General features: G+C 41.7%; 1 protein-coding gene across 3 annotated transcripts; it reads left to right on the top strand.

Annotated features, from left to right (window-relative positions):
- The first annotated feature begins 50 nt into the window (after positions 1-50).
- Positions 51-26,502, top strand: LOC108034998 (sodium-dependent nutrient amino acid transporter 1). 3 transcript variants are annotated; one of them, XM_050886771.1, is made up of 6 exons: positions 51-228; positions 12,233-12,907; positions 20,670-20,901; positions 23,834-23,979; positions 24,035-24,171; positions 24,232-26,502. In XM_050886771.1, exons 2-6 carry the CDS (start codon positions 12,242-12,244, stop codon positions 26,009-26,011), a joined length of 2,961 nt encoding a protein of 986 aa, XP_050742728.1. In that variant the 5' UTR covers positions 51-228; positions 12,233-12,241; the 3' UTR covers positions 26,012-26,502. The 3 variants fall into 3 exon arrangements, with proteins under 3 accessions (XP_050742728.1, XP_050742729.1, XP_050742730.1); XM_050886772.1 differs by lacking the exons at positions 51-228; positions 12,233-12,907 and adding exons at positions 17,865-18,224; positions 18,673-18,902; XM_050886773.1 differs by lacking the exons at positions 51-228; positions 12,233-12,907; positions 20,670-20,901 and adding an exon at positions 22,889-22,907.
- The last annotated feature ends 1,334 nt before the right edge of the window (positions 26,503-27,836 follow it).

Below are 27,836 nucleotides of genomic sequence, written 5' to 3'. Positions count from 1 at the left end.
GAGTGAGCTTTCCGGGTGGTTTTCCAAGCGCCAGCAGTTGGAGTTCTGGGTCGAGCTCCCAGTCAAGTCGCGCGCCTCAGTCCGATCGGTTGTCGCTCGTCCGCGTCCGCGTCGCCCCCAACCATCTGCCTTATAAGCATTTTATTCCGTGCATTTTAAATTGTTCTATCCGTACGTGTTTCCGTGTGTGCTCGTGTGCCGTGTTGATAACTCCGTGAAATGCAAATGGTAATTGCGAAAAAGCCGCAGCGCATGCGACTGAATGTGGTGCATATTTTAAGAAGCTCCGTCAGGGAGAACAAAAAGTTAGACGGCCGCCCGCCGAACCGATCCGAGCCGATCCTCCCTCCTGTCTGGGCTGTCCCATGAGCCTGGCCGCTGCAGCGACCCGTCCGACCAGTTTCGTGCTGCGGTTGTCGCTCCTGACTCGGTTCTCCTTGCCTTCCCGTACCTCGTACCCCCATCTCCATCCCCATCCCCATCCCCATCTCCTCCAGCCTTTCCATACCTTGCCCTGCCCTCCGCCTTTGCATTTCTCATGCACACACGTTCCTCGCTTTTAGTGCTTTTCGTGCGCTCCCGTGCTCATGTTCTTCCACTTTTTCGGCTGGATGTAGTACAGTGAAGACCGGTAACTTGGTATTCCGGTTAGGAGGTGCTTGGACAAAGTATTTACATCATTTAACGTGTTTTTGATCGGATACGAAAGACAGGACAGGAGGTCTTGCTAGCACCTAAAATAAATACTTGGAATTACAACCAATTTTTTAAAACTTTTTTCAAAAAATTAAAATTAACATACTCTGTTTTAAAAAACAGTTTTTTATGCCCTCTTTTATCATGTGGTATTTGGGGGTTCCTTAAGATAAAGTGCTTTAAATGCAATGTTATATACCTTTCATTTATAATAATATAATTATTAGTTTAAAATTCTTATATAAAGTGAAATAGTTCAATGTTTTTAAGGCAGTTCCCACTGTTTTTCCTTCCTCACCGATCCTCTTTGGCAACTGCCCTTTGTTTCGCCTTAACTGGCGGTCATCACAGTCGCTGTTGGCCGTATATTTTAACGAAGTTTCGCTGAAACCTGGCCCACCTTGATAAGCCCCTGGAAAGTCAGTCACCGGCGATCGCTTGGTCGATCGTCTCGGCAAGTTCAATGCTGAAATACGTAGTATCGGCGGTGCATTTCGACTTCCGCCACAATTAGCTAGTTCGGACTGTAGTTACCTCACTGGCCCTACGCTTACAGAACCCACTGTAATTGCTCTCGACAAGATAAGACTCCGACTATGCTTAGTGATTAAGTTCAAGAGTTATCTATGTCATCAGTAAATATTGTAATCGCCGCGGTGATCTTGAGTCATTAAAAGACCAGGGATGATGAGGTCGCTCCAGTGGGTTGGCAGCATAATATGATTTAATATTGAATTAGTTTGAAAATGAAAATTTTTAAAGTTCAATTATATTCTCTAATGACTTGTAACAGTGTATGCCAACTTCATTCATTTTTTATATATGAATGATATAGTGTCAGATGTCATCACTGTACCTTGCCTCCATTGCGGCGATATCAAAGTTCTCATTTTTGCCTTATGTACCCTATTTAATTTCCTTGATTGCCACCATTGAAATTTGTGTTTGCCCAGTTTTAATTGCCGTTCCATTTAACTATTTGCATGCAAAAAATACAATTTCAACACTTGATAACCGAAGAGAACTAATGGTCCACACCTCATATACTCCCTGTATGCACTTGTGGAAATGGTAATAATAAGGTATATGTATTAAAATATTTGGCATGTGTTCTAAACAATTAAATATTAAATTGTCAGCTGAGCAAATGACAGCAGCAGGGCTAGGAACAGCAAGATCTAACAACTATAAAAAAGTAGTTTCCAGTATAAATCAGGGGGCTTTTTATCTCTAGGTGCCTTTCAGCAAATAATATCTACAATAATAGTACCTTGAATTAGGCGTAAACACTTGGAGTCACTTTTGTTTTCGTTCTGAGCCAAGTGTTTGCCTATTTGCGTGGCACATTTAGAAGTTTTCCGTAGGAAATGGCATATGAACGCGTAATATCCGCTGTAGAATGCAACGCTTGGTAAATATTTGCACTTGGCCATTATCTGTTTCAATATTTTACCTAAGTGCAGTGTCCGGAGCGGAGGAAGGTGCTCCAGCAACTCCCCCACGCTTTCCGCCAATTTCCCGAGGGGGGGAAACCATTCGTGACTGAGTCATCAGGTTTTTTCCTCTATCTCTCCCCGGTCTTGGCCTGAACCAGAACCCAAGTTTACTTGAGGTTAGCTGCCAGAGGCAGTTTTTTCCCTACCCACCGCTGGCTTCTTACCTTTCCTTCTCTTTGTATCTTGGCTTCTTTCTTCTTACCATTTTTTTCCCTGGCAAATGCACCACGGTTCGCTGTGGGCCGCACATTTTTTGCCCACCCAACTGACCGTTATTTTCGCGCAGTTTAGACCTAGACTAAGTTATTCAAAGTCCCCCAGAGCTCTGCTGTCGTCAGCAGAACTGACCCGAAGGTGTGCTTGGGGCTGCTCCTAATCTCCGACATACGTGCTCAAATTTTTTCTACCAAATTTTCGGCTTGTTTGGCAATCGAAAAGCTCAAACAATAAGCGCCGCCAGTGTGCTATGTGCAAATGAAACACCTAGTTATGTACAGGTGATCGTATAGTTATGTGCCTGTTTTATAATGCATGTGGAAAAAAGAGTGTGCGGTGCACATTGTTCGGAACAATGGAACGTTATACGATAAAAGGTTACAAAAAAAGCGAAAAAATAACCCGAAACGGGGGTTGCATGTCACCGGCGCAGCCTTAGATCGCCCGGCTCAGCCCTGAGAAAATGAAGTCACTCTCAGATAAATAAAAATAAAGGCGAGAAGAGTTACGGCAAGTGCTAACTGAATATAGTATGCAAGCCAGAGGCAGTCGCATAACACCAGCCACTCGCCCCCAACGCGGTGAATCTTTATTTATTGTTGTCGTGTTCTCAAAACACCATGGGCCATGTGAACTGTGTGAGCCCACAAGAGACGCTATATCTTAATCAAAAGCGGCAAAGTGCAGTCATTTATAAAGGCGAGGAAGTTGGTAGAAAGACACCTTCACCTTAGGATCTTTGGAAAAAGTTGAAAAGTAAAATTCATTCATTTATGAGATGTTAATTCCTGCTTAAACATCGGAAACGAAATAAGCTACAAAAGTTCTAACTAACACTGCCATTATCAGCTAATTATACATTATAATATATAGGGTTATTATAAAGAAAGTGGGGGCAATGGTTTCAGGCTTTTATAACACCATAAGACTACTGTAATGCAAAATTGCGGTTATAAAATAGAAGAAAGTGTTTAAAAACTAGTTTCTTATAGTTAATAAAAGGGTGTTCCGAGCGAAACCCTTAAGATAGAATACAATCTCTAAGTTATTATTTAGTTTAAAGATACTACTGCGGTTGGTTGGTTTAGAAAACGATGCCAAAATTCCGAATAACAAACGTTCTCGACTTCAAGAAATCCCAGAGACAAATGCGATATCTCCCCGCGTTGGCTCTTAGAAACGATGGAAAAATAAACGCCCGAGCACGTCATATTCGATTGGGGGTAGAGTTGCAGATCTCGCGGCTCGATGGCTCCACGCAGCATTGTGACCGAGGTGGAAAGCAACTCCAGATACTCGGCGCCCCCTTTGGACCTAGAGCACATAGCTCCGCTGCCCGCGGAGGGCACCGGCGGACCATTTATGGTGTCAGTAAGGTACACTGCAGCCGGTAATGGCCATCATAATGATGAGGCTCTGGGCCGACTCGCCACCAGAACGCCACAAAGTGGTGCAATTTGCTCGACGGTTCTTGGAGTCTGCCGCTAGAAAGTGGCCAAAAGGCGGCTGGGAAATAGCAAAGCAAGAAGCAAGGCGAAGTAAAGCATGCTGCGGAAAATGGCTCTGCACTCATTTTGGTAACTGACAGGTCTACCTGCCAAGGCGAGTCGGCGGCTATCGTCCCCTTTTCTCCGAGTGTGTCTGCTCGTCTGGTTTGGTTTGTTTTCACCAGGCAAACGTGATCGTGGAAGTGGACGAACTCGTGTCTTACATTACACACAGACCAGTTTCCTCAATTTGATGAGCCCGGTTCTAATGCGGTGCCAAGCATTGTCCGCTCCCCTGGCCCCCAAGTCCAGGCTCAACTGCCTTGAGGTCTTTGGGGAAAGAGGTTTTAGCTGGGAAGCTCAGGTGTGACGAAAATGTCTGCGTAAATCAGCTTTGCATATGAATATGAAATTATCAAATTAAGGAATTAGCTTAAATAATGTTTGACACATGCCGTTAAAGAAGAAGTAACTGGCATGTTCTAGTTTCATTTAGGTAGTCATAATAAAAAGATCTTAATTTTATATTTTTTACATTCCTAGACATCTCATTCTTGCTAATAAATATAAAAATATATTTAATAATATTTTGCCATCTGATTTACTTAGCTTAGTGTGAAGAATAAAATGTATGCACACGTTTTATGACATTTTTTATTAAAATTTATAGTGTGCAATTTAGAGAATGAATCTCATTAGCAGGAACAAATCTTTAAATCTTGCTACCTAGAAAATATAACCACTCAAGACAATAAATCAGAACTCAGATTAGAAACCAACAATTTGGTTAAGCTCTTTTTTTGAAGCTGTGAAGATGGTTTCCTTAACTCATTATTGTCCGAGTAGAACAAAAAATGAAAACAAGACAAAGCACTTGCGCGTTTCTCGTATCAAAAGGTGTTTAGCCCTCCACTTCGTACCCCCAGCTCATGATCAGCATCAGTAGGTATTGCGCAAATGTTCTGGGGCCATGAAATATTCGCTGGATGCATGCTAAATTAATATTAAAAATAATTGTTGAGTTGTCGGATTTATAATTAGAAATGAGCCGGAAACCGGTAACTCTGCCTTCTCCAACATCTACAATTGTAATTAGTTATTGGCAAAGAATCTTTGGTCGCGCCATTGAATCATCGTTAAGAAAAACTCAAACTAGGAACTCATTAGTATTATGCCAATAGCGTCGTACTACCTGGGAAACTTTTTTTATGATCGCCTTTATGCTGCACTGTGCGAACAATCGAAAAGTCAAAATAAACAGAATCGAATTGCACGCAGCGAATGAAGTTGTAAATACCTGGTTGACCTTGGCAAATGGGAATTTACGGAAACCCTACTGGCCCTAACCCTCGAATTCTCACTTCCTCACAACCTCGTCCTTTCCCGCCGACGGGGTCTTAGGCCCAGATATATCCTACCTCCTACCTGAGGGCCCGAGAATGGGAATCGACGCCTTGTACACACACTCGAGTGATTAATTTCCTGTTTATGAGCATTTCGTTTGCCCGATTCTTTGTTGTGCGGCTTCTTTGCCGAAGGTTTCGAAGGTTTTCCCTCCCTCAATGAAACTCAGTTTTGGGATTCGTGCGTTCTTCCTATGTGCTGGGTACACGGAGGAAATTTATGTACTTATTGTAAGGTTGATTCAATAAACAAGGAATGGACAAACACAATGGACCGATAACCTATGGAATGTAAAGTGTAATTAGATCATTTTTACATTAGCACACATCACATTGATCTTATCTGTAGGTCCCTTTGCTTTGTTAAGTCATTAAATTCAGATAAGATAAAATATAGAAAAAGTAAAAACAAATACATGAGACTTCAGCATTATTTACATTATAAACTTGTATCATTCATTTAATTCATTCGAAAAATAAATATTATTTTTATTAATTCCAGAAATAATACAGGTCTACAATATTGTTTGGTATGCTCAAACCTTTTTTGATCTTTCAAAATTTAGGAGACGGTATAAATATCCCATTTATATAGTACAAAATGTGGGGCTATTTCAAAAACAAACAAAAAAATTAAATAATCTACTAACTAATAATATTACCTTTTTATTGTGAGCCTATACTATTTTTCCAGTGCAGGACATGGTATAAAGGAGAGAACCTACCTCTTGCGACCTCTGCCTTCTGTTCCGATGACGAAATTTATAATGCAAATTGGTTTTCTAATCTCCAAATTAATATAATTTCGCTGTGTGCAGGATAAGGTGAAGTCGAGAGCCTCTTCTTAAAACTATCTTAAAATGGTTTGCGTGTTTCGCTGATATTACAGCGACCGCCCGACGCCTGATCGGTTGGGCTAGGAGCTGTGTATCTGGCAGATACATTTAGCCGTTACACGTGTTGTACCGCTCGGCTCCCTCGCTACCTGTCAGGTATTTTATCCACTGCTCCGCTCAGCTCGGCTCATCGCAGTTCCGCTCTCGGGCCGTTCAGTCCGTCAGTACCGCCGAACCTGTCGTCGTCGTCGCTTAGTTTTTCTGTTACCGCAAAACGCTTTGTATCCGTAGCCTGTGTTTTCAATGTTTTTCGTTGATTTTTTGTTTTTCGTTTGTAGTTCGCGTGTGTGAGAACGTAATTTCCATGAATTTTTGCGCTATCGAATCGAAATTGATGACGGTTCCAGTGCCTCAATGATTGCCATTTCGCCGTGTGGCAATTGCTCTTTATGGAGCATTCAAATGAGCTTTTCGGAACAGAGTTACGTCTCTGATTACCAGTTCCAGTTTCGCTTGTTGCCCCGAAAAAATCAGAAGCCGAACTGAATACAAATTAAAAAATTATCTACTTCCTAACAAGTGATGAATGAATGTCGGCTCAACCTTAGGCTGGCCATAAGAAGTGGCAAGAAGTTCATTGAAATTCTGTGAAAAAAGAAATATTTAAAAATATTTGCATGTTAAAGACTGTATTTAATGTGTATGTGATCGCTTATCCGAGTTTTATTTTATTGCGAGGAATTCTACGGTAATTTATAGTATTGTTTTATGTGAAACTAAAATATTGCTTGTCCCAGAATATTATTTTAATTTCTTTAGAAAATCAAATTGTATTTTTAATAAATTTTGTGATATTTTAATGAAGCCTTTTCTATGGAAAAGTGTTAGGTTTATCATCACATGACTAAGTTAAAATTAGCATAGCCTCAGATAAGTTCTGGGAACACATGAAAGTCAACTGGGAACCTAATCACGAGCCTCTTACACCTGTTTCAGCAAAGAAAGAGTTCTGTAAAAACGGGCTATCAGCTCAAACACCTGGCATGAATTATGCTTTTAACTGAAATTATTCAGGTAGCATCCCGCCGTTTTCATTGCCACTTTGACTACATCTGTTTGCTCGAATCGATTGCGAAAGCGGCAAATCTAATGTCAATAAGGGGGGAGGCAGGTGGGGCCCATTCAGTTGCTAATGATTCTGATAATTGCCATTGTGCGAAACCAAAAGCGAAACTTTGGTTGTGCAACCGAAGGAGGGGGTAAATGGCCAGAGGACGGGGGTACCTACATTTAGTAGAGTTTTGTTTTGAGTACCGATTATGATTGCCAGCGACTCGATGCTGCTGATGCAATTAACGAGCGGCAAGGGCAGCACGAAGTATTTATGCAAATCATGGGCCAACACAATCCTCCCGAGCAGCAGCCATGGAATCGAGTTTGCGGTCGAAGCCAGAGCCTCTCCTGGCGTATCTTTTTATGCTCTTGACCCAGTGACAAACAAGTGTCAAAGTGGGCAGTTTCTTGGCTAATCTCCACGCGCAAAACAGGTTCAATAGTAATAAAAAAAATAATAAAAAGGAAGAAGAAAAGCGTAAAAAGTGTCCACTTGCCTTGATCTCTGGATAAGTGCAATTACCACGAGCTAAATACAATTTGCACAGCCATAATGGACGAACGAGTTCTCGGATTTTTGGCCCACTAACACGAAAAACGGAACTCGAATTGCCATCGCCGATGTGACAATTTGTTGAGAAAACACCGCTGAAAATTCACTTTGAATGGGAATCAGTCGAGCGATTGAGAAGGGGCGTGGCATGGCGAGATTTTTGCACTGGTCCGTGTCCCCAGAGCGGACGGCATTAATTAAAGTCGATTGGTATTGGAATTGGACAATCAATAAAAGGCAATCAATGCGATACGGACACGCGCGGATGCCGAGATGCAAGATACAAGACACGAGAAACTCGTACTTTTACTTGTGTCGCCTGAGTTTCAATTCAATTTGCACATAATTTTACATAATCTTCGCCTTTTGAGAAACTGTGCCAAGTCAGCCGGCAGTTAGCCAAGTATGTATCTTGGCTTTGTTGGTTTTACTTTCGTTGGTGGCTGCGATCTCAGCGGGCCGTCAGAAGCAGAAGAAAGAGGAGAAATACATAGACCCATCTGAATAGTTTTTACTTTCCTTTTACGCCAGGTTAGACACAGACTTTCAATTACTCGAATGCAGATTGAGATACAGATACGGCCATTAAAGATACAGATGCAGCTACAGCCCACAGCCGAGCACCATGCCAATTGCGATTATCCCCGAGGTTCACTTAATGAATTGTTGCCACGAGATTTGATTCGATTTGGTCTCCCCATTGCTGGACCCTAATTAGTGCTGCCGGTTTGAGAATGGAAATTACTCTGTTGTTTAGCTGCCACATGTGACATTTCCAGTCCAGGTTCAGGTTCAGCCTGATAATGGGCCTTCGAATCGCTGGCAGCTTGGACATTGGCCCTGTCAAAGGTCAACCACGTGTGCTCGTTACAGATGGGCTCGGAATTAAGCAGACTACGCCGTTTAATTGATGGTAATCCACCGGGAATGTTGTTAAAGTTAAAGGTTGTTATAGAGATAGAAAATGAAAGGGCAATTCGGATTATTTTAGTTACCTCATAAAGTATGTAGTCATATTAGTGATATTCAGATTTCAAAGGAATGCTAATGAAAAGGATAAAATATATCTAAAAGATACTTTATATTTCCTTATAACAAAAACATTACAGACGCATTAAAACCCATGCAGAATTTATAGTATATATCTGCTTATAATGAAATCCTTCAACCACTTTGACCTTCAAACATTGATTGATCTTAGGGGTTCTTTGTTTCGTAGGTTTCTCATAAGAGACGCTTTTTGTGTACTGCCAGATTCATCCATCCATTTGCTTTTCCATTAAAAATAATGACTGCCACAGCAGTTGATTCTTGGGGTTTCCTTGGAAGTGAACCCTTGATAATTTCAGCTAAAAACTTTATTACCAAAGGTGGAAAGATCTGGGGTTCTGTGCGGTTTGTTTGGGTTCTGCGGGCCATAAGTACAGGCTAAATGGCAAGTTAATGTTCGCGTTGGCTTTGGTCAGTGGCAGATTGTCTGGCGTTGTGGTTACGCCCGGCTGCGCTCTATGGTGGTGCCGGTGTGGAAGTTGGTGCCAGCATTTCTATATATAGTACACATAGCACTCATATATATGCTGCCCTCGTCAGAACCTTTATCAAGTGTCATACTTTTTACGAAGACCCAGAGCCCAACTCCCGCACTTGTCGCCGTTCGGTTCGAGTGCACAAAGAAAAGCATAAGGCACATCTGGGGGCATTGTGTGGTGCTTTCCTCGACAACACTTGTACTCGCACTCGTACCTGTTAATAACTTGTAACTTGATGCATCGCCGGATCGCCGGATCCCTTGGTTATCGTCCCGCTGGACTGGGTTTCCGAGTCTTCGCCAACGGTCGAGCGATCCCGCTTTTGGTTCCGCCCCGTCTCCTCACAATTTGTATCTGTGTCTGCCATCTCTTTGCCCCTGTGTGAGTGGGCCACCAAAGTATCTGAAGGCATTCACATCTCTCCGAATTTTGTATCTGTATCTGTGGCTATATATCTGCAACATGCAAATGCAAATCTCTGGCCATACGGCGCCACATTTGTTTGCAAAATGTTCAACAATAAACAAGCGGAGACGACGGCGTCATCCACTTTGGTGCCTTCATTTGGCCGAAGACGCCGTAAACACTTCGATACCCGGTACTCATTAAAGCCTGTTTGCGGATAAACATCGGCCGGCTCAAGAAATTTGATCCGCAGAAAGGGACTTTCGGAGAAAATACAGTTTTAGGGGTTCAAGATGTATTTTGCAAACCGTTAAAGAAAATAATATTTTCGTAGTTACATAAGAAAAATTTCAAAATTTCAAATGACACAATTGTAAAAATCTTTAAGTCGTCTCATTTTTTTACTTGTTTAACTTTTAGTTTTAAAAACCTTGTTCAAATAACTATATATTTTTTAACATTGGCATGAATTTTCTTTAAGAATATGTTTTTTTAAATTTCCTATCTAAGAAAGTTCTTCATGTTTATATTACAGATTCTTTAAGAAACAGAATCCCCCACCATTTACTTAACCAAGACTGCCAAACCATATTTTCCTTGATTATCACATTTAAGTAGAGGATATCCCTCGGGTCGATCACCTGAGATCCCCACCTTCTTTTATTTTATGACTTGGCGGCTTGAAACACCAGTAAATGAACGAAAATTTGTATAAATACTCGGGCGAGATTAAGATACGGCCTCTTTTGGGCCGCGTTGCTGGTCACCGAACTCAATCGCATGTTAAAAGTTGATTTTGTTTTCTTCTCTCTCCTTTTTGTTTCTGCCACCGAACCTTTTTTGCTCATTTATGCAAGCGTGCATAATTATTTGTAAATATGCATTTCAGGTGATTGTGATAAGAGGCTGCTGCTGTTGCCAAGATAAATGTGTGCCATTGTGCCGATAAGATGAGAGCAGTCATTAATATAATGACACAACCTTAATAATCGAAATGTTAGGTTCGCGTTGAGTCATAGTGTCGTTTGAATTGTATCCAGCGGTGCAAAAAATATATATAAACACCAAGCACTTGGCTTAATTAATGATATTAGCCGCATATATTTGCTTAATTGGTGTTGCCAAGGCCCAATGACGGTAGCTAATATGACTGTAAATGTATTTGGGGTTTTTCTTTATCTTCCTATAAAAAATACATCGACTGATTTATTGGATAAAAATAAAAATGGTTTATACCCGTAGAGGACAGCGCTCATAAAATTTTAATCGGGTCTTGTCGGGTTTAATTTTAATCTTTTGAAATAAGTTAAGTCCAGTTAAATGGTTTTGATTTTATTAAATTCCAAAGGGCTAACAAGTATTTAAAGTCAACAACATTTTATTTTATATCTGATTAAAATTAAACTTGCGTTAAGCAATGGCATTGGAACCTCGAAAATATTTTTAGCACGACAAACTCATTTTCAGGTCAGTAAAATAAGTTGGGAAACAGAGAGCCGAGCAACTGATATCGCTGTGTGTCTTTCGATTCGTTTTATTTTCGTTCATGCATTTTTTATTTTGCCATGTTCATATTGGAACAGTTGTTTTTACGACTTTGTTTCAATTCTCATTGTTGTCAACTTTCTGCCGAGAGCTTTTCTCTGTCAGTGTCTGATAAAAATAACCAGACAAGTGAAATTTCGGCAACAAAGTCACCTGTCTAGAGCAGAAATGAAATGATTTGCTCTGATTTGTGCTAAATTGCATGACAAAAGGCGATCGCAGATTCTGCGGGAACAATGTCATAATCCATGGCATAATAAGCCCATCAGTATGCCGTAGAATGGCTGAAGGGCTTTCACTTTCGCAGAGCTGCGAATTGAGGCGACTTTTCACTTTCCGTTCAACGGACAGACATTGTTCTCTCTCACAGTTCGATTCGCATGTAAATCAGTTGTCCAAACAGGCCCAAAACAAAACCCCAACCGATCTCCCATATGAATCATTTCGTTAGAAAAACAACAGCGGATATAATCGTATTTTTAATATGATTTTCGGGCTTCGTGTGAACTCCGCAGGCGGAGTTTGGCTTTGAAGTTATTCTGATATTTCCACGAATTTTACTCACCGAACACCAGGAAAAAAGTTGACAACTTTGCTTGATTGTTTTTATTAAATATTAAACATTGTAATTGAATTTCACAAAATAACATTACGATAATATATATTAAAAATAATTTTAGTTAAATGGGCGCAAAAAAAAAATTTTTAATTCTAAGTGGAAAAAAGATTAATAAGGCAGAACTTTTTTGATGTTTGATCATTTTTAAAATTGTCGTTGGCTTCCCTTGTCCGAACCCAAAATATGTTGAAGTTCGACTTTTTTGTGATTTATGGGGCACTCCTAAATAGGTTTTCGGTACCAAATTTGTTTACCCCTATTGATTTAGAAAAGATTTTTTTTTAAATGACAAATTTAGCTGACTTTGTGCCCTCTTTTTTAACGCTATCCCCAGATCTGATCGATGAACAGCAGCTACAAGCCCCGCAGCAGCGACGAGGCCCTCGCCGAGCAGATCAGCTTAGCCCGTGCCGGAAGTGGCACCCGGCCCCCGGCCACGCCCACCTACCGCCAGATATCCGGCGCCATGGCAACCCTGCCGCGCCATGATAACAACCACAATCACAACAACAGCAACTCCGGCCGCCTGCGCAGCGATTCCACAGCCACTTCGAGAACTTGTGTCTATATTGGAGGAGCGCCACCGGGTGGCGACGGTGGCAAGGGCGGAACCGGAAATGGTCAGATATCCGTGACCTTGGACCGCCGGCAACCGCAGCGCCTGTCCTGGCTGAATATGCGAAGGGCCAAGGCCAGCGAGGCGGACCTGCCCACCGTCACGCCCTCGCCCCAAACCACTCGCAGCTGCATCTCCACGGTGTCCAGTGTGGTGGACAGCGGTGGCGGTCGCACCACCGCCACCTCCGGTCGCATCAGCTCCAGCGGCATCGTCACCCTGAGCGGCAGCAACAACACACTGAGCGAAATCCAGGGCGGCTACCACGACATGGATCACGACGCGGTGTCCAAGAACTTCTCCGTGTCGGCGTCTGCCCACTCCGCCCACAACATCACCACCGCCAGCAATGCCAAGCTGCTGCCCGCCGCCGAGGATGAGTCCAACAAACAGGTGAGTCGGGCAGACAGGTGTGGGAATGGGGCGAACAGTTGTGTGGTTTATGGTGGGAAATTGAGGAGGTAGAGTAAATGGGTTTATTAGGAAGTTAAAACATACGTGTTGAATGGTTGAGGAAATTAAAAGCATCAATAACACGAATTTTATTATAGGTTTAATTAGTTGTAGGCAGATGAGGAAATTTTTCCTGGTTAAAAATTATTAGATGGTATTTTATTAAGGAACTTTTAGAATTTTAATAGTTAAGGCATAATAAGTTTATTCATAGAAATTCATATTCATATATAAAAATACCCAAAAAATATCTATACATAACAAATTTGGAAAACTTTATTTGTATGACCCTTTTAAAATTCTTCACATGTTTAACACAAAGTTTAAAATGTTTTTTGTGGCGTTCCGGACTTCTTTACCTTGTTTTAACACACCAAAATAGCTGCTTGATTTAGAAGCCTTTCTGAAAAACTACTTAAATGAATTAATATTATTCTGACGAAAGAAACCTAATCTTCCACACGCCTTTTATCCGCGGCCTAGCCAAACCAATTAAAGTGTGCATTTATTAGCATGTTTGAGGTTTATTTAGCATTCCTACAGATTGAACTTTCAAAAAAGTAGTTCATCTTCGAAGCCGGAGCTCGTGTATGCAATTTATTTCGGTTCCCATTCGAGCGGTGGTCCTACCTGTTTTGGCTATTCAGAAGTTATCAGCCAAGATCTCTCAAGTTGAACACCTTTTCTCAATGTTACGGGCTGGCCAGAAGCGATTTGATTCATCTTCCTTTTGAGGTTTTTGAGAATAAGAATGAATGTGAAAACGAATTGTTTTTTATTCTCAACTGACTGCTGCTTATCATCAGGTAAGCCGAGTCTTTTGAAGCTTCGGTGATTCCATTAATTGATTACTCACGGTTGCTGTAAATTTTCTTTATCCGCTTAATAATGCTGAAAATATTCGGAACGAATTTGTGTACGTGTCTCAGGTCCCAAGAGAATATTCACATTTTTTTGAATCGATCTATTCGTCTAAGCCAATGCAATCGGCTGTTAGGGATAAGTAAATGATATTTAAACACTTCCGCGAACAGAAAACAAAAGTTTTATATGATGGGTTGGGTTTTAATTGTTTAGAAATGCATACCATTGTATTGGTATGTATTTTTGTTATATCACTAGACTTTTCCGTCTCACTGTTTCATCTTCTAGAGTTAAAACGCGTAAATTTTCGCGTGACTTGTTTGACTCCACCTTTGTTTGCTGATCTTCGATTTGAGGTGTTTGGGTAGTTTTCAAGATGAAGATTACCCAAGACTACACACTCTCGGTTGCAGCAGCGGGCGTGGCGATTTCAACCTTCAAACACCTGAAGCTATTTTACTGCTCGAACCCGGCGGGGAATGCAGGTCTTCCACACAGTCCATCCTTGTGTCTTGGTCTAATAGTCATTGTTTATAGGGTTGTCGGGTAGCGGCAACATCATAAACACGATCATAAAACTAGTTTCGGCATCTGCGAGCTCGTATTTGTCCACTATTTGGGTTAGTAAGGCAGCGGGCACCGGACTGGATCGCAGCGGAGTGGACCGGATAGGGCCCAGCTGGCCGCTTGGCCATTGTCTTTCGCATCCAAATGGCACTCCCATTGTTTCCCGCAATTTTCACCCATTCAGACCCGGTTCCCCGGCCGAGTGGAAGTGGAAGTGCAAGTGCCAAGTGCAATATGAAATGCTTCGAACAGATGCTAATTGGTTTTAATTAGCATCACACACACTGGAAAACGGTCCGCTATGCGTGCAGTTAGTTAAATAAAAAATTTTAAGACATCCTGCATTTTAGAGTAAAAATTATCTCTCTAATCTTTGTTTTAAAACAAAGGGAGAAAAATATAAGCTAGAGAAAAAGTACATATTTTCTTAAGTTTAGTGAAACTACAGAACAAGTTAAAGTGGTTTACTTAAAATATATTCCTAACTAAGTGCTATTTAAAAACGTTCAATAATCAATTTAGAAATTGATTATTATTTATAATTATATACCTCTTAATGCCATACAAATTTTGAAGTTCATTTTGCTTATTTTTTTTTATAGACAAATACATGACATCAAAAAATATGCATTTTATATTAAATTATAATAAAAATGTATAATGAGAATATTTACTTTGACGTGAACTTGACATTCACTTCTCTACATTACTTGACATAGTATGTTATTTTCAGCCCTATGGTATGCAATGATTTTTTCAACAGCCAAAGGAACGTAAACTTTGGAAATTGTTGCATACTTGTGGGGGAAAAGTTCGTCGCCTGAGTCTTTCGTTTTGATAAAACAAATCTTAAAGGCAAAAATATAAAAATTACTTTTCATTCATTACAATACAATTAAAAAATCATTTTAACATATGAAAATATAGATACTCACATTTTTTGAGTTCTTGCTTGCCTTTCTTGAAACTTTTAAGTATTAGAAACATTAATTAAGGGAACTTACCCATTCAATTGATTTATGTTGTATTAAACAGCAATTATTTTACAGTAAGCACGTACTCAGTAAAGAGCTTAGCAATAAACCGATTTAATTATTTACTGCCCAAATTTCGCATTCAGTAGTACAATTTATTGACCAATTTCATGGTCCCGCTGTTAAAACAGTATCTGCAACTGGGCTCGGCAAATTCCATGTCTGCCGGCAGCTCGCATATTTGTTTGCTTATTTTTACTTTTAACTTGGGACTTTTCGAATGTGCAATTTGCTTACCACAATCGATGGCCCACCACTTCCCTGCCATTGCTTCTTTGCGGCCCGTGCGAGTTGCCAAAACACAAGACCCAAAGCGAAAACCTCTGCCCATATGCATGTTTCTCGGGCTGTTCAGTTACTTCATCTCTTATGTTATTTCGTTTCCAATTCGCTGATTAACAAGTTCAACAAAACACAGAGGCAAAAACTACAGATACTTTCGGTGCAAATTCGGCAGTGGCAAGTCGCACGTTTCGGCCATAAAAAGAAATGAAAATAAGAAATGACGTCAGTGGCAAACTGGTTTACTGCAATACAGCAATTGCAGGGGGCTATTAGAATTGCATCGATAAATCGTTGAATTCGCCTTCAGTGAAAGTGCGAATGGGGGGAAGAATCGGGCAGAGTTCCCTTGAGTTTTACGATACACAATCCCCCTACACGGTACACTGCGCTACCGGGTTTTTGGGTGTAACCGAGACCATTTGACGGGTTAACGATATCACAGACAACTGCATGGCTTCATGACTTCTCCTTTCACTGGCCACTGATTAGACAGAGCCCCCGAGACGCAATCCGCGTCGTAAAACAATAGCCCAGATGCGAGTACCATAACTATAACTACAACTCAACTCCCCGGGTACACTTGTCCATGCTCCAGTGCCCAGATCCGTTCAGTCAAAGAGATTGTCTAGGCATCGCTTATTCAACAGCAAATACTGCATACAATAGCCTCATGTCGGACACCTTTTGTGACCAGTGCTCCATTGTGGGGACATTTTCACACTCCAGTTTCAGGTGACACCGAAGGTAATGATTGTCCAGCCTACAAGACAAGAAACCTTTCCATTCTGATACAATCACGGAATCAATTCTCGATAGAAGAAACCCCGGAGAAACCTTGGCGGGTATTTATGGGTTAAGTTTCTCATTTAATTGGCCTCAGCCCACGCTTTTACTTTTGGCTTTTCATATTTCTCATATTTATTATACCACTTTGCAGCTCATTCGATATGCCGGACACAAGCCCAACCGTCAAAAGACCAAAAATTCAAGCAATTATTTATGCTAAAAGTGTTTAAGTTCTTGATGTGATCATCGTTGAGAAAGTCAAACCTTCGTTGATTCGATTTTATTAGCATTTCGTAGGTACTTCCGCTCAGTATGGCAGAACTTTGATGCCAAATATAATTCCCAACTAGTAATAATATTTTTATTTTCCATTAGCGCTCATTCTATCCACCTATTTTGCTCGGCGCTACCTCGATAATTTTTCCCCATTCCCCACTATTTTTTTTTGATCCCACAGTGAGTGCTGTTAATTACGCGCCCAATGCCAGTCTCGCTCGCATGCTTACATAATAATTAGAAATTACCACGCTCTTCTCTCTTTCTGCGCTCAAAGAACGTGTTAAAATGAAATTTAATTTTAGTATGAGAAGCGGCTCAAAGAGCCAAGACTAATAGACGGTTTCTGCTCTTTGCGGTGGGCTCTTCCTGCTGTGCAGAAGACAGGTTAATTATGTAGATGGATTTCGAGACATGGGAACGCGGCCTGAGGGCGTCATTAAGCAATAGAAAAAGAGTCTCATTCAGCCAGCATCTTTGTATTCCCTGGTCTCTTTATTATTTTTTTTCAATTAACCCATGTGGGCGAGCTTAGAATGTTGAAGAGCTTCAATGAACCTGTGATGATTAAATTCTCTCAGGTGAGTTAAGTGCACTTGGAAAAATCGCAATATACGCTGAAGGGTAAGGGGAAATTGGTTGATTCTGTTATGAATAACAGTAACTTTATGTAACCTTATTAAAATAAAAAAAAATTAATTAATTTTCTAATTAACAACAATGTATATATATATAATAATTTATGTTTTAATCAGGCTGGTAATACTTGTAAACTCTTTGGATGGAATATAATTAAGTACTTAGATTTTGTCTCTGTGCACAGTAGAAGCATGCATAAATTTCCAAAGAAACCCAGTGAGGCGTGTGCTCGGCTCTGCGTTTTCCGCAGACGCGCGGAGGCGTGCGCTGACTTTGCGCAGCCACTGTGCATAGAAAGCCACGCTTTGGTGCCGTCGCTGCTTTTGAGCCGCTGCTGCCAGTATGGTAGTGCCTTTTTTTATTCCGCTGCCGCCGGCACTACGTCAGTCGTCAGTTCTGCATTAATGAGAGAGCAGTTAGGTACGCTCGCTCGCACGCTCGGTGTGGTCCAAAAACAACGCCTGGCTTCCATCCAGATGAAAACTCTGCCAGGGGAAAAATCAGGCGGAGAGAGATCAGATCCCAAATATAAGTTTACCCATTGGGGGAAAACTTGTTTGGCCATCTTTCCCGGCCGGCTCTTTCTCCCCGGGCACTCGAATTCGATTTTCCCCCCAATCAAAATCGTCGTCTGCGCAGTCGCAACTCGACGCTGCAGCCGTGATGAGTGCACACGCTCATCGAAAAAGTCTAAAAATAAAAATAAAATCAGAAACAACTTAAAGAAAAAGGAAACGCAGTGCAATCGGGGAAAATGCAAAAGTGTGAAGTGAATCGCCTGACTAATGAGTTCTGTGCAATGAAATGTAATTGAATTCCAGGCAGTCCGCAACCACAAACAGCTCTTTATATATCATAACGTATAGAAGGAGCTCGAGTACTATAGTTCCACAACAACTGTCAATGATACGCGTTGGCGATCTGTGTTAAACGAGACAAGAAATAATAAAAAAGAATACAAATACCTTATACGAAATAAAAACAAAACGAGACAGCGAGACATTCAATAAGCGGTTCAGGGCCAGGCTCTGAAGGTGGTGCCAATTTATTTTAAAAGACTGCGCTTTTTGTTGGCTCGCTGTCGTCACGTGATAACTTGTTCCACTTGCATAAAAATATTGTTATTTTCTTGACACAAATGCTACAAGTCGAGGCTCTAATTAGCATGATGTTTAAAAAATAAATACCTACGAAATACTTAAAAATCCACACGAGTGCGCGCGATAATTGTAATTTATTTATTTTCGAGTGCAGTGCAATTAATATTTCAGCCAAAGCTCGCAGAAATCTAACGAATAAATCCAAAGCATAACAATACCAAAACCTGATTTGTATGTAACAACAAACAAATGCAAGAAAATGACAAGTTCTTTGACTCGAAACAATACAAAGTCTGTCCCAAGATGGAGATACCAACGACAAAGTATTTAGCCGACTATCTGTACGTGGTGCACGAGGATGTACCCTTCCGATACTATCGAAAAGTAAGTGATAGGGGGACTTCGGGGGGCCATCATGCATGATATGCTTTATGGGCATGTGATAGATGCCCACATAATGCTCGTCATCTGCACGCTCATAAACTCCAAACGCCGTTTGGCTGCTCGATTTTTTTGTTTACATTTTCACCGTGCGGTTTTCGCTTTATTAACTGCGTTTACCTGGGCGTCACGTTGTTGTTACCGCTTTACCTTTGGATGCTGCTGCTGCCCTGTTGGCAGTTAGCTTGCCTCACTGAATGAATTTCACTTAAAAGAGCTCCGCCGTCTAACTATTATACATACCCTGTGCATAAAAAACAGTTTAGAATGGAAATAAGTACAATTTTGAAACATTTAAAAAATATAATGGTTTCAAGTTCAGTTTTTAGATGTGAGAATCTATTCCATTATATTTGTTTCCCTATTGTTTAATAATTTTTTTTTAACAGAAAAGGTATCTTTTTGAATGGATTTTAGTAGGATTAAAACCTTTTCAGTATCATATCAAGCGGTAAATATATTTATAAATTAATTTTAAGAGGGCTACTGTGAGATACATTAAAAAATGTTACCTATGAAGTGATTTTTTGTTATTCCTTTTAAATTTTATCTACATATTAATATATTTTATACATTTGTAAAATTTTTAAATTTTTAACTTCTTTAAACTCTAAGGTATTCTTTAGTTGGTATGTTTTTTTTCGGCTTTGAAAGTAGCCAAAGTGAGGACTGTTGTTAGTTGCTTGCCGGTGTTTTTGCGCGCTCACATCTAATGGGCTTATGCTGTACATTTTGCAGATGACTTATTAGAGCCATGAGCGAATTTCGGTCGCCGCCTAATAAGATTCCCCACGACTCCCCGCTGCTGTGGGCACTTTCTTTTGCCGCTCACTGTGCGAACACACAAAGAACTAAGCCAGCTTGTTTGGCCGCGGAGTGGGGGGCAATTCGGGGAATATGAGTCGTAAGACAAATAAACAGAAAGCAAAATTGTGTAATTAATGAAAATAAAGCGAGGCATAGCGAAATTACACAAGTCGAAAGCGGAAGTACCGGAAATGACGACGACGCTCTGTAGGAGTATCTTTTCTGTTTTTGTTTAATGTCGGCGGATGCGGCAACTGTGACTGTGCCGCTATTTGTCTGGGTTACCTGCGGAAAGCGAGCCCAATGGGTTTGCATATGACAGCGATTTGTAACTTTTGTATTTTCGCATCAGCTGCGCGAATTTTTCCGAAAGCTAAATACTTGGTCTATTACTGTAAACTTTTACTTTCCTCGGGTTCAGGGTTAAAACCATTCCCAGAAATAGTGGATGTCACTGAACCTGCCAAGCATTTTCCTTTTGAAGCACACATTTTATGTATATAACTGGAATAAGTTACTTATTTTTTGAAGTGTAAATCTTGGATCTACTTAGATACCATGAATAAGGAAATGTATATAACAAGGCTAAAAATATGCAGTGACTTATCTTATTTTGAAGCCCTTTAAAATACATTTATTTATGATTTGCATTCATTGCAGTCCTTAATATAAATATAAATGACCATAGTGAACTGAGGGTTTTAAAATGATAACGATACTTTGAATTCAATTTACAGATATTCATTTCCGTTTTATATTAGAACTTGATATTCAAATTGTTCTATGTGGGTGTTTTTAGTGGGCGCACTCAAGGGGTCCACTCTGTGCCAGGTTAAAGCCTAACCCATGCTGTCTAAAAGCCAATTATAATATTTGTTCCATTTCTTTTCTGTTTTATTGCAGACGAAATGCTCGGTGTTCCGCGGCCTCGTGCTCTGCTTGTGCCTGAACCTGAGCTACGCGAACGTGGTCCGCTTCCCACGCGAGCTGGACCGCTACGGGTCGGCGTACCTGGTGCCGTATGTGGCGCTGCTCTTTCTAGTCGGCCTGCCCATGATTCTGCTCGAGATCTCCGTGGGCCAGTTCTTGGGCCAGGGGGCGGCGCACACCTGGCGCGCCTCGCCCATATTCAAAGGTGAGTTGCTAGATTGCGACGGAGACGGGGGTTGCATACTTTTCGGCAGGCAACAGGTGCTCAGAAACCAAGAGCATCGCATCCCCCATTTCCGATTGGGGGTAGTTGCAAAATGGCGTCAAAGCTTAAGCTGCAGCTGCAGCTTTTTGCATCCCCAGTTGCAGGGGGGGCAGAAGCTTCCCAGGGAAAGCTCTGCAGTTGCACTGCTAGTGCGAGCCTTTATGATTCCCAAGTTGGAATTCGGCAGGACGCGGCTTAAATAGCCGCCTCGCAAGGACCTCCGCCGGGCGGTCGTGCATTCCGCAGCAACGACGGTTGGACACATCCCGTCTCATCCCCACTCTCTCGAATTGTGTCCGTTGGTAGCCGAAGTTACGATTGCAAAACTTTCGTCATCTCTCTCACTCTCTGAAGCAAAAACCAAGGCCGTAGCAGGCGCACGTAGCATCCTCAGGATCCCCCGTGAAAAGGGCGGTTCGGAGGTTTGGGTGCAATTGCAAAAGCACAGGAGCACAGGAGCAAACCAAATAAACAGCAAGAAAGCAAAATCAACAACCGCAAAAGTCTAAGACATATATATGTATCACGAATCGAAAATGATAAATGAACAAAACGAGAAAAAATACAAATATCAGACCAAATGTATATCAATGCAAACAAAAAAATCTAAAAAAGTACACATAAAAAATACACTAAAAAAAGAGAAGACTTACTTAAATGTGACCTAGTAGATAAAATCATCATCGTGTGTTATCAGGACGACTGCAAAAAATCTCTGAAAAATCGTACAAAAAAATATTAAAACCTCAAAATGCATTGGTGTGTGTGTCCCGTTCGTGTAATCGCTGGCGCGCCACGCCCCCGCGGCCATCGCCCCGCCCCTCTGTCTGTCGGCCCCCTGGCTTGCCACGCCCCCCGCAGCAGCAGCAGCAGCGGGTAGATGGGCGAACGTGTGGGCGGCGCCCCACAAGGACATCTAGTAATATATAAAAAAAAGCCCAAGAAAAACAACAGCAAACAACAACAAAATCTGAACGCCGCCCGGCTGAAGTCCTTCTGCCCCCAAGCGGAACCGGAAGCTGATCGGACACGGGCAGCGGAACCGGAAACGGAAATGGACGAGCCAAATGGTAGATGGCGCTGTGGACAGGCGGTATCGCGGGCAAAGCGGCGGCGCGTCCACAAAAAATAACCATAGAGACGTTTAAGGCAAATTCTAAATGAACAAAAGTATAAACCAAAAACAATTGTAACGAGAAACAAACGAATTCAAAAATGAGCAATATGAGCAACTACTAATAATGGCAAAAAGCAAAAACGACAACTGCAAATTACGACACAACACCTTCGAAAAGACCTCAGTAATAATAAAAACACCAACAAAAACACGTGAATGCTTGGTGGCTGCAAAGGAATGCCTTCGTTGTATCGCCCTTTTTTTGCGCTATTAAGCTCTAAGATCTGGAATTTAATTAACTAAAGTATTGAGATCATTTTTTAAAGATTATTTTAAAGACTGTTCATTAGGTTGATTAAATGGCAAGAATCTACTGCGAACTCTAAACATGGGCAACAGTGCGTATGAGCATTATCTAATTTTATTATCAGATCATATCCAAAAATATTAATCCTTCTTTTGAATTTTTATTTGGTGATTATTCTGCTTAAAACGAATATTTTTATTAGCAATAAACTGAGCAAACACTTCCATTTCAACACATTTTATTAACATTTAATTTAAAATGGAGTCCATTAACTAAAATAATAAAAAGTAAATGTGTTTTAAATCTAAGCAAACTTTGGATTAGCTTTGGCGCTGTTAATACAAAGACAAGACTATGAAAAGGAGTCATCATTAAAGCCTATTCTTGATGAACATTAAACTTGCTATGACTTATAAAACTCACAAATGGCTGAAGGCAACACTTAACATTTTTCTGACGACTGCTTTAATGTGCCCATTTCATTGTGAAATCAGCGAGCTCATTGAGGGGAGCGTTTCATGAGTGAGTGCTTGGCAGTCTATAATTACGATAAAAGAGGCAAAGTATTCAAGGCACGTGCCGATTGCCCATTTGAATGAACGGAAAACCGTATCTATAAGCCAGATGAGGTATGATCTTTTGCTCCCTCACCTTTTGGCTGATGGGGAGCGCAAATCAATACTGCAGTAAAAGCGTATAAAACAGTGCTAACGGAATTGGCAACCGCAATACAATGTGGCCCATATGAAAAGATAGGAAGTGTGTAATAAAAATGGTAATACGGTTGCGGTCTCTATAACAGACAATGCTAATTAAAATATTTTATTCATATTTATCAAGCTATTATGCCAAGCCCTAAAACCTTTGAAACCCAAATCATTTTTATAGTTTTCGAACACCATTCAATGTCATCTTAGGGTAGTCCCCAATCAATTTACAATACGTATGCCTATTAACAGCTTTGGGTGTGTTTTTAAGGTCAAATTGATCTGGTTTGGCGAATCGGTTTTCGAGTCGCTGCAGAATACGTTATAAATGTAAATGTAAAGATATTAACGAAATCTCGTTCTCTTTTATAACTAGTTGGTTTTGCTTCTATGAATTTCGCCATTTAAATGACAAACTTAATTTAATTTACTGGGTTCCTCCTCTTCCGCTCTTTTGTAGTCTGCTTAGCAAGGTTATGAGTTAGGATCGCGCTTTGAAAGAAATATTAAAAATCCATTTACAGACAGGAAGAGAGTTACCGAGTCATGTAAGTTATGTTAAGTTATTTTAAAAGTATTGGAAAATTACATAAGTTGTTCTTCTCTTTGAGCTGGATAAGGAGAATATAAATTAATATTATGAATGCTTAGTATATTAATTTATTATTCGATATACTCAAAGATTTAAGATATAATTTACATTATTATTTTTGTTTTATTAATTGTACTCATCACTTGCAGGAGCCTGCATCATCAGTCGATTCGCCTCTTGGCTCTCCGCCATTTGGGTGTCCTTGCAGGCCGTGCTGGCACTGGCCTACATCGGAATGTTCGCCTCCAATGACCTGCCATTCCGGGAGTGCTCCGGACCCGTGAAGCTGCGAATGGTAAGTATTTATCTTTCCCCCAAGCGAAGCAAGACTTATTGTTCTTATTACTCAGAGTGGCTACCTCCTGACGGGAACCAGTGGACAAGAGTGTCTGCAGCAGACCTTTCTCACTCCCTTCTGGCGAAATCCTTTGTACTTTGGCCTGCTGGCAGCGGGATTAATAGGGCTCTGGATAGTGGTAATGCTGTGGTAAGTCGAAAATTTAAAATCAAAACCTATAATATAAATATAACCTATCTATACCGACAGCACCCATAATGCCAAGATCCTGAGAAGAAGCGTCTTCGTCTATGGACTGGTTGGCCTGGTCCTCCTTTGCACCCTCACCGGCTGGGAGGTGCGCAACTCCTTCAGTCGTCACTATTTCCCGGAGCTCTGGAGCTTCGATGGCACTTTGCTGGGCGAGAGCCACATCTGGTTCAATGCCCTGATGCAGGTCCTCTTCTCGGTGAACTGTGGCTTTGGAGCCCTGCCCATGGTCACAGGAAAGTTCCTCTACAAAGGCGACGCCGTGAGAACCTCGGTGGTGTACCTCTGCTTCAACCTGCTGATCAACGCCATTGCCGTGACCCTGTTCATGGTCCAGTTCGATCTGTCGTCCAATGGCTTTCAGAACATGGAGGAGCTGAAGCCCCTGACCGCCATCTATGATCGGGTGTTGAATGGCTCAAGGGAGGGTGACAGCCATGTGCTGCAGCATCTGGTTCCCTCGCTGATCTACCTGCTGATCATTCTCTCGTCCATGGTCTCCATCACGGTGGCCGTGTACACCTCTACACGTCTCGTGCCACGGAGGCCCAACTATGTGATCTGCCTGATTGGACTGGTGGTGGCGGTCATTTCGTTTGCGGCGCCCAAGTTCCTCATCGCCCGCGTGCTGGACTCGCGACTGGTGGGCACCATGGTGGTCACTGCCTTGGTCTTCGAGCTGATTGCCATAACTTGGATCTACGGAGCCAAGAACATCTACACCGATTTGGAGTTCTCTATCGGGCGTCCCATCTTCCGGGTCTGGATGTGGCTGTGGGTCATCTGTCCGGCCATCCTGACGGGCATCCTGGTCTGGTGGTGTGCCGACGATGATCAGTACGATCTACTGGCGGAGTATCTCCCACGCTGGGCGCCCATCCTCTTTGTGCTGGCCTTGATTGTGATCATCGCGTGTGTGCAGATCTTCCGGCAGGTGGAGTACAATTTCTTTGGCATGATCTGCGAGGCCTCCAAGCCGGCCAAGGAGTGGGGTCCTGCGGATCCCCTGGCCCGTCACTCCTGGAAGCAGTGGCGTTCGGTGTGCCAGGATACGGGACGCAGGGACTTCACCTTGAGAAGAAGGGGCACCCGTGACTACACCCACTCCATCAAGAAGGGTCAGTACTCGAGTGCCACGAAGTATGGTGTTCAGAACGGGGGACAGACCCAGACGCCCATGCATCAGCAGCACTGGAAGTCCTCCACTCCTGGCAACAGTTCACCCAACTACAGTGGATCCATGTTTGGTGACTCGGCCATCGAGGAGGACATCAGTGTGGATAAGTTTCCGGGTATAACGCAACAGCAGTATGTGCCCTTTCAGGCGAGTGATGCCACGAAACCCACGAGGTATTCCCAGCGGATGAGGCAGACTGCCCAGCCGCAGACACAAACGCAGATGCGACTGCCGAGGGAGTCGGTGGAGAAGCATCGCGAGGTGGTCTACATCCGTCGCCTGTCCGACGGAGGAAGTGGATCTCACTCCACAAGGATAGAGATTTCGCCCTCAAACGAATCCATTACCTATGGCAATGGGAAGAGCAACAATAACTCCACCTTGGCCATGTCCCGCAATCCACTGGGCCGCTCCACGGGCTGCCTGGCCGCTCCCGCCCAGCAACCACCGCCGCCCAGCGTCCATGTGAAGCGGTCGGCCAGCTCGGTGGTCAATGTCAACTCCCACAAACTGCCACCACCCACAACTGCGGGGGGAGCGGCGGATCACATTTGCTGGCGGAAGTTCAACGTGAATCCGGAAGAGTATTCCACGGAGCTGTGAAACGAGGCGGGATCCAGGATCAGGAGTAGGAGTAGGGGTAGGAAACGAAGCATTCACATTCAAAAAGACTTGTTGCATCCAAAACAAACGCATCTGTATCTGTAATCCGTATTGCACCTAAGGCACACCTAACTGTTAAGCTACGAATAACGAAGCATGTCCATATGGAAAGTGTATCTTCTAGTTGCGAGCTGTAAATAGCATCCCTAGATATAGTTCTACGATCTAGTTCCTTAGCTTAAGTCGAGAAAATTCCGTTGTCATTGTTCTTAATCTGGAAATCAGGAGCAGGAAAAGAAAACTTTAAACTTAGTCTAAGCACATTGAACTTTAATGGATTCGAGTGCCTGAAAAAAAACTTTAAATAAATGAATTAAGTTAGTCCATAGTCCTATGACCCCATTTAACCTAAGCATCCATTGTAAAGTTGCATGAAAAACCACAACGATTTCGAAAACGATCTTATGTAATAAATGATTAGTAAATTATGATTGCCCGTGTGTTTTTTACTTCCAAATTTTATAGGTGTCAAATATCAAAGTTCGGATATTTATCAAGTCGGGTGCTAAATTTGTTTCCTAATCGCAAGAACTCTTACTTAAATATCTCATCCATGGGGATTCGAGTTCGAGAACCCGAATTTCAATTAGCATACGTGTTCGAACATGATCGGTGGATCGTGTCGATAGCTTCTGCCGTCGATAACTACCAAAATCCAGCTTAGAATTTATTTTCGGCTATTCTGAGCTATAAATTTTAGCTACAAATTTGCACAAAATGATTTTGCGAACGAGATTTTGGAATGGGCAAGTGAACATTCTAAAATATCAATTAAATTTTGTTAAAGATCACTTTTGTTTTTTGCCGCAGAGCAAGTTATGCTGACGCAAAAGCCAAATGAAACCGAAAGCTTGCGAAGTCAGTAAATTATTTATCGGATTTGTACCGTTATTCGAAACGGAACTGCATGGGATGCTTCTGGTTATAAAAATGATCTAGACTTTTATACTAGGCTTAAATGAGGTTTGGGTGGTGTGACGTGTGCTCTAAGCATAGTGGTTTTATAAATACAAAGGATAATTTACTTTATTTAATTGTTTATAACAAAAGATAGAATAATTTATGTGTATTTAGGGAGGGAAAAAATGTTTTCTTTTGTGTTGAAATTTTTGAAATTCGAATTTTTTAAGATTCATAACTTACCATTAAGCCATTGTATTTGGCTAGCCGTTACGAAAACGTTTAAATAGGTCAATCTGAAATTAATAGCTGCTCTTTTAATTTCTGGAATATTCTCAATGCTACACCAATGCTTTTATTATCGAGAAATAATAAGAGTTTAAAGATATATGGAGCTATGAAAAAGAAATTGAGCAATTACCGGGCAATTTTCATAAAATGTGATAGATTCTTGGCCCGTGCGGCAATTAATACCGCTAAAGAAGTGCGAAGTTGGCCCATTAAGTGGTCAATCAAAGCGATGTTTAGGCCACTTCTGAGTGGATTCCGACTCTTGTTCGGCTCGCCGAGGGGGGCCTTGAGTGGGGCACACCGAATGGATGGAACAAGCGTGTGATGTATGGCTCAAGTTAATCGATTCCACATAAAAATATAGTTTAGCCACGCAGAACTGCATTGAGATGGCTCCCATGGCGGAGTATCATCATTAAGACAGCCACTAAAATGCTAATCGATCCGATCCGAGCTCAACAGGTACAGATATATATATATAAATCTCTATACATGTGTGGTGCGGTGTGGTATATGTTGGACTGGGCTTCTTCCTCTGCTTTGCATAATGCCCACACACAAACACACTTTGGCA

This window comes from Drosophila biarmipes, chromosome 3L, assembly GCF_025231255.1.
Source record: "Drosophila biarmipes strain raj3 chromosome 3L, RU_DBia_V1.1, whole genome shotgun sequence".
In the NCBI taxonomy this organism is placed as follows: Eukaryota; Metazoa; Arthropoda; class Insecta; order Diptera; family Drosophilidae; genus Drosophila; species Drosophila biarmipes.
This window is presented reverse-complemented; position numbering and strand designations above follow the sequence as displayed.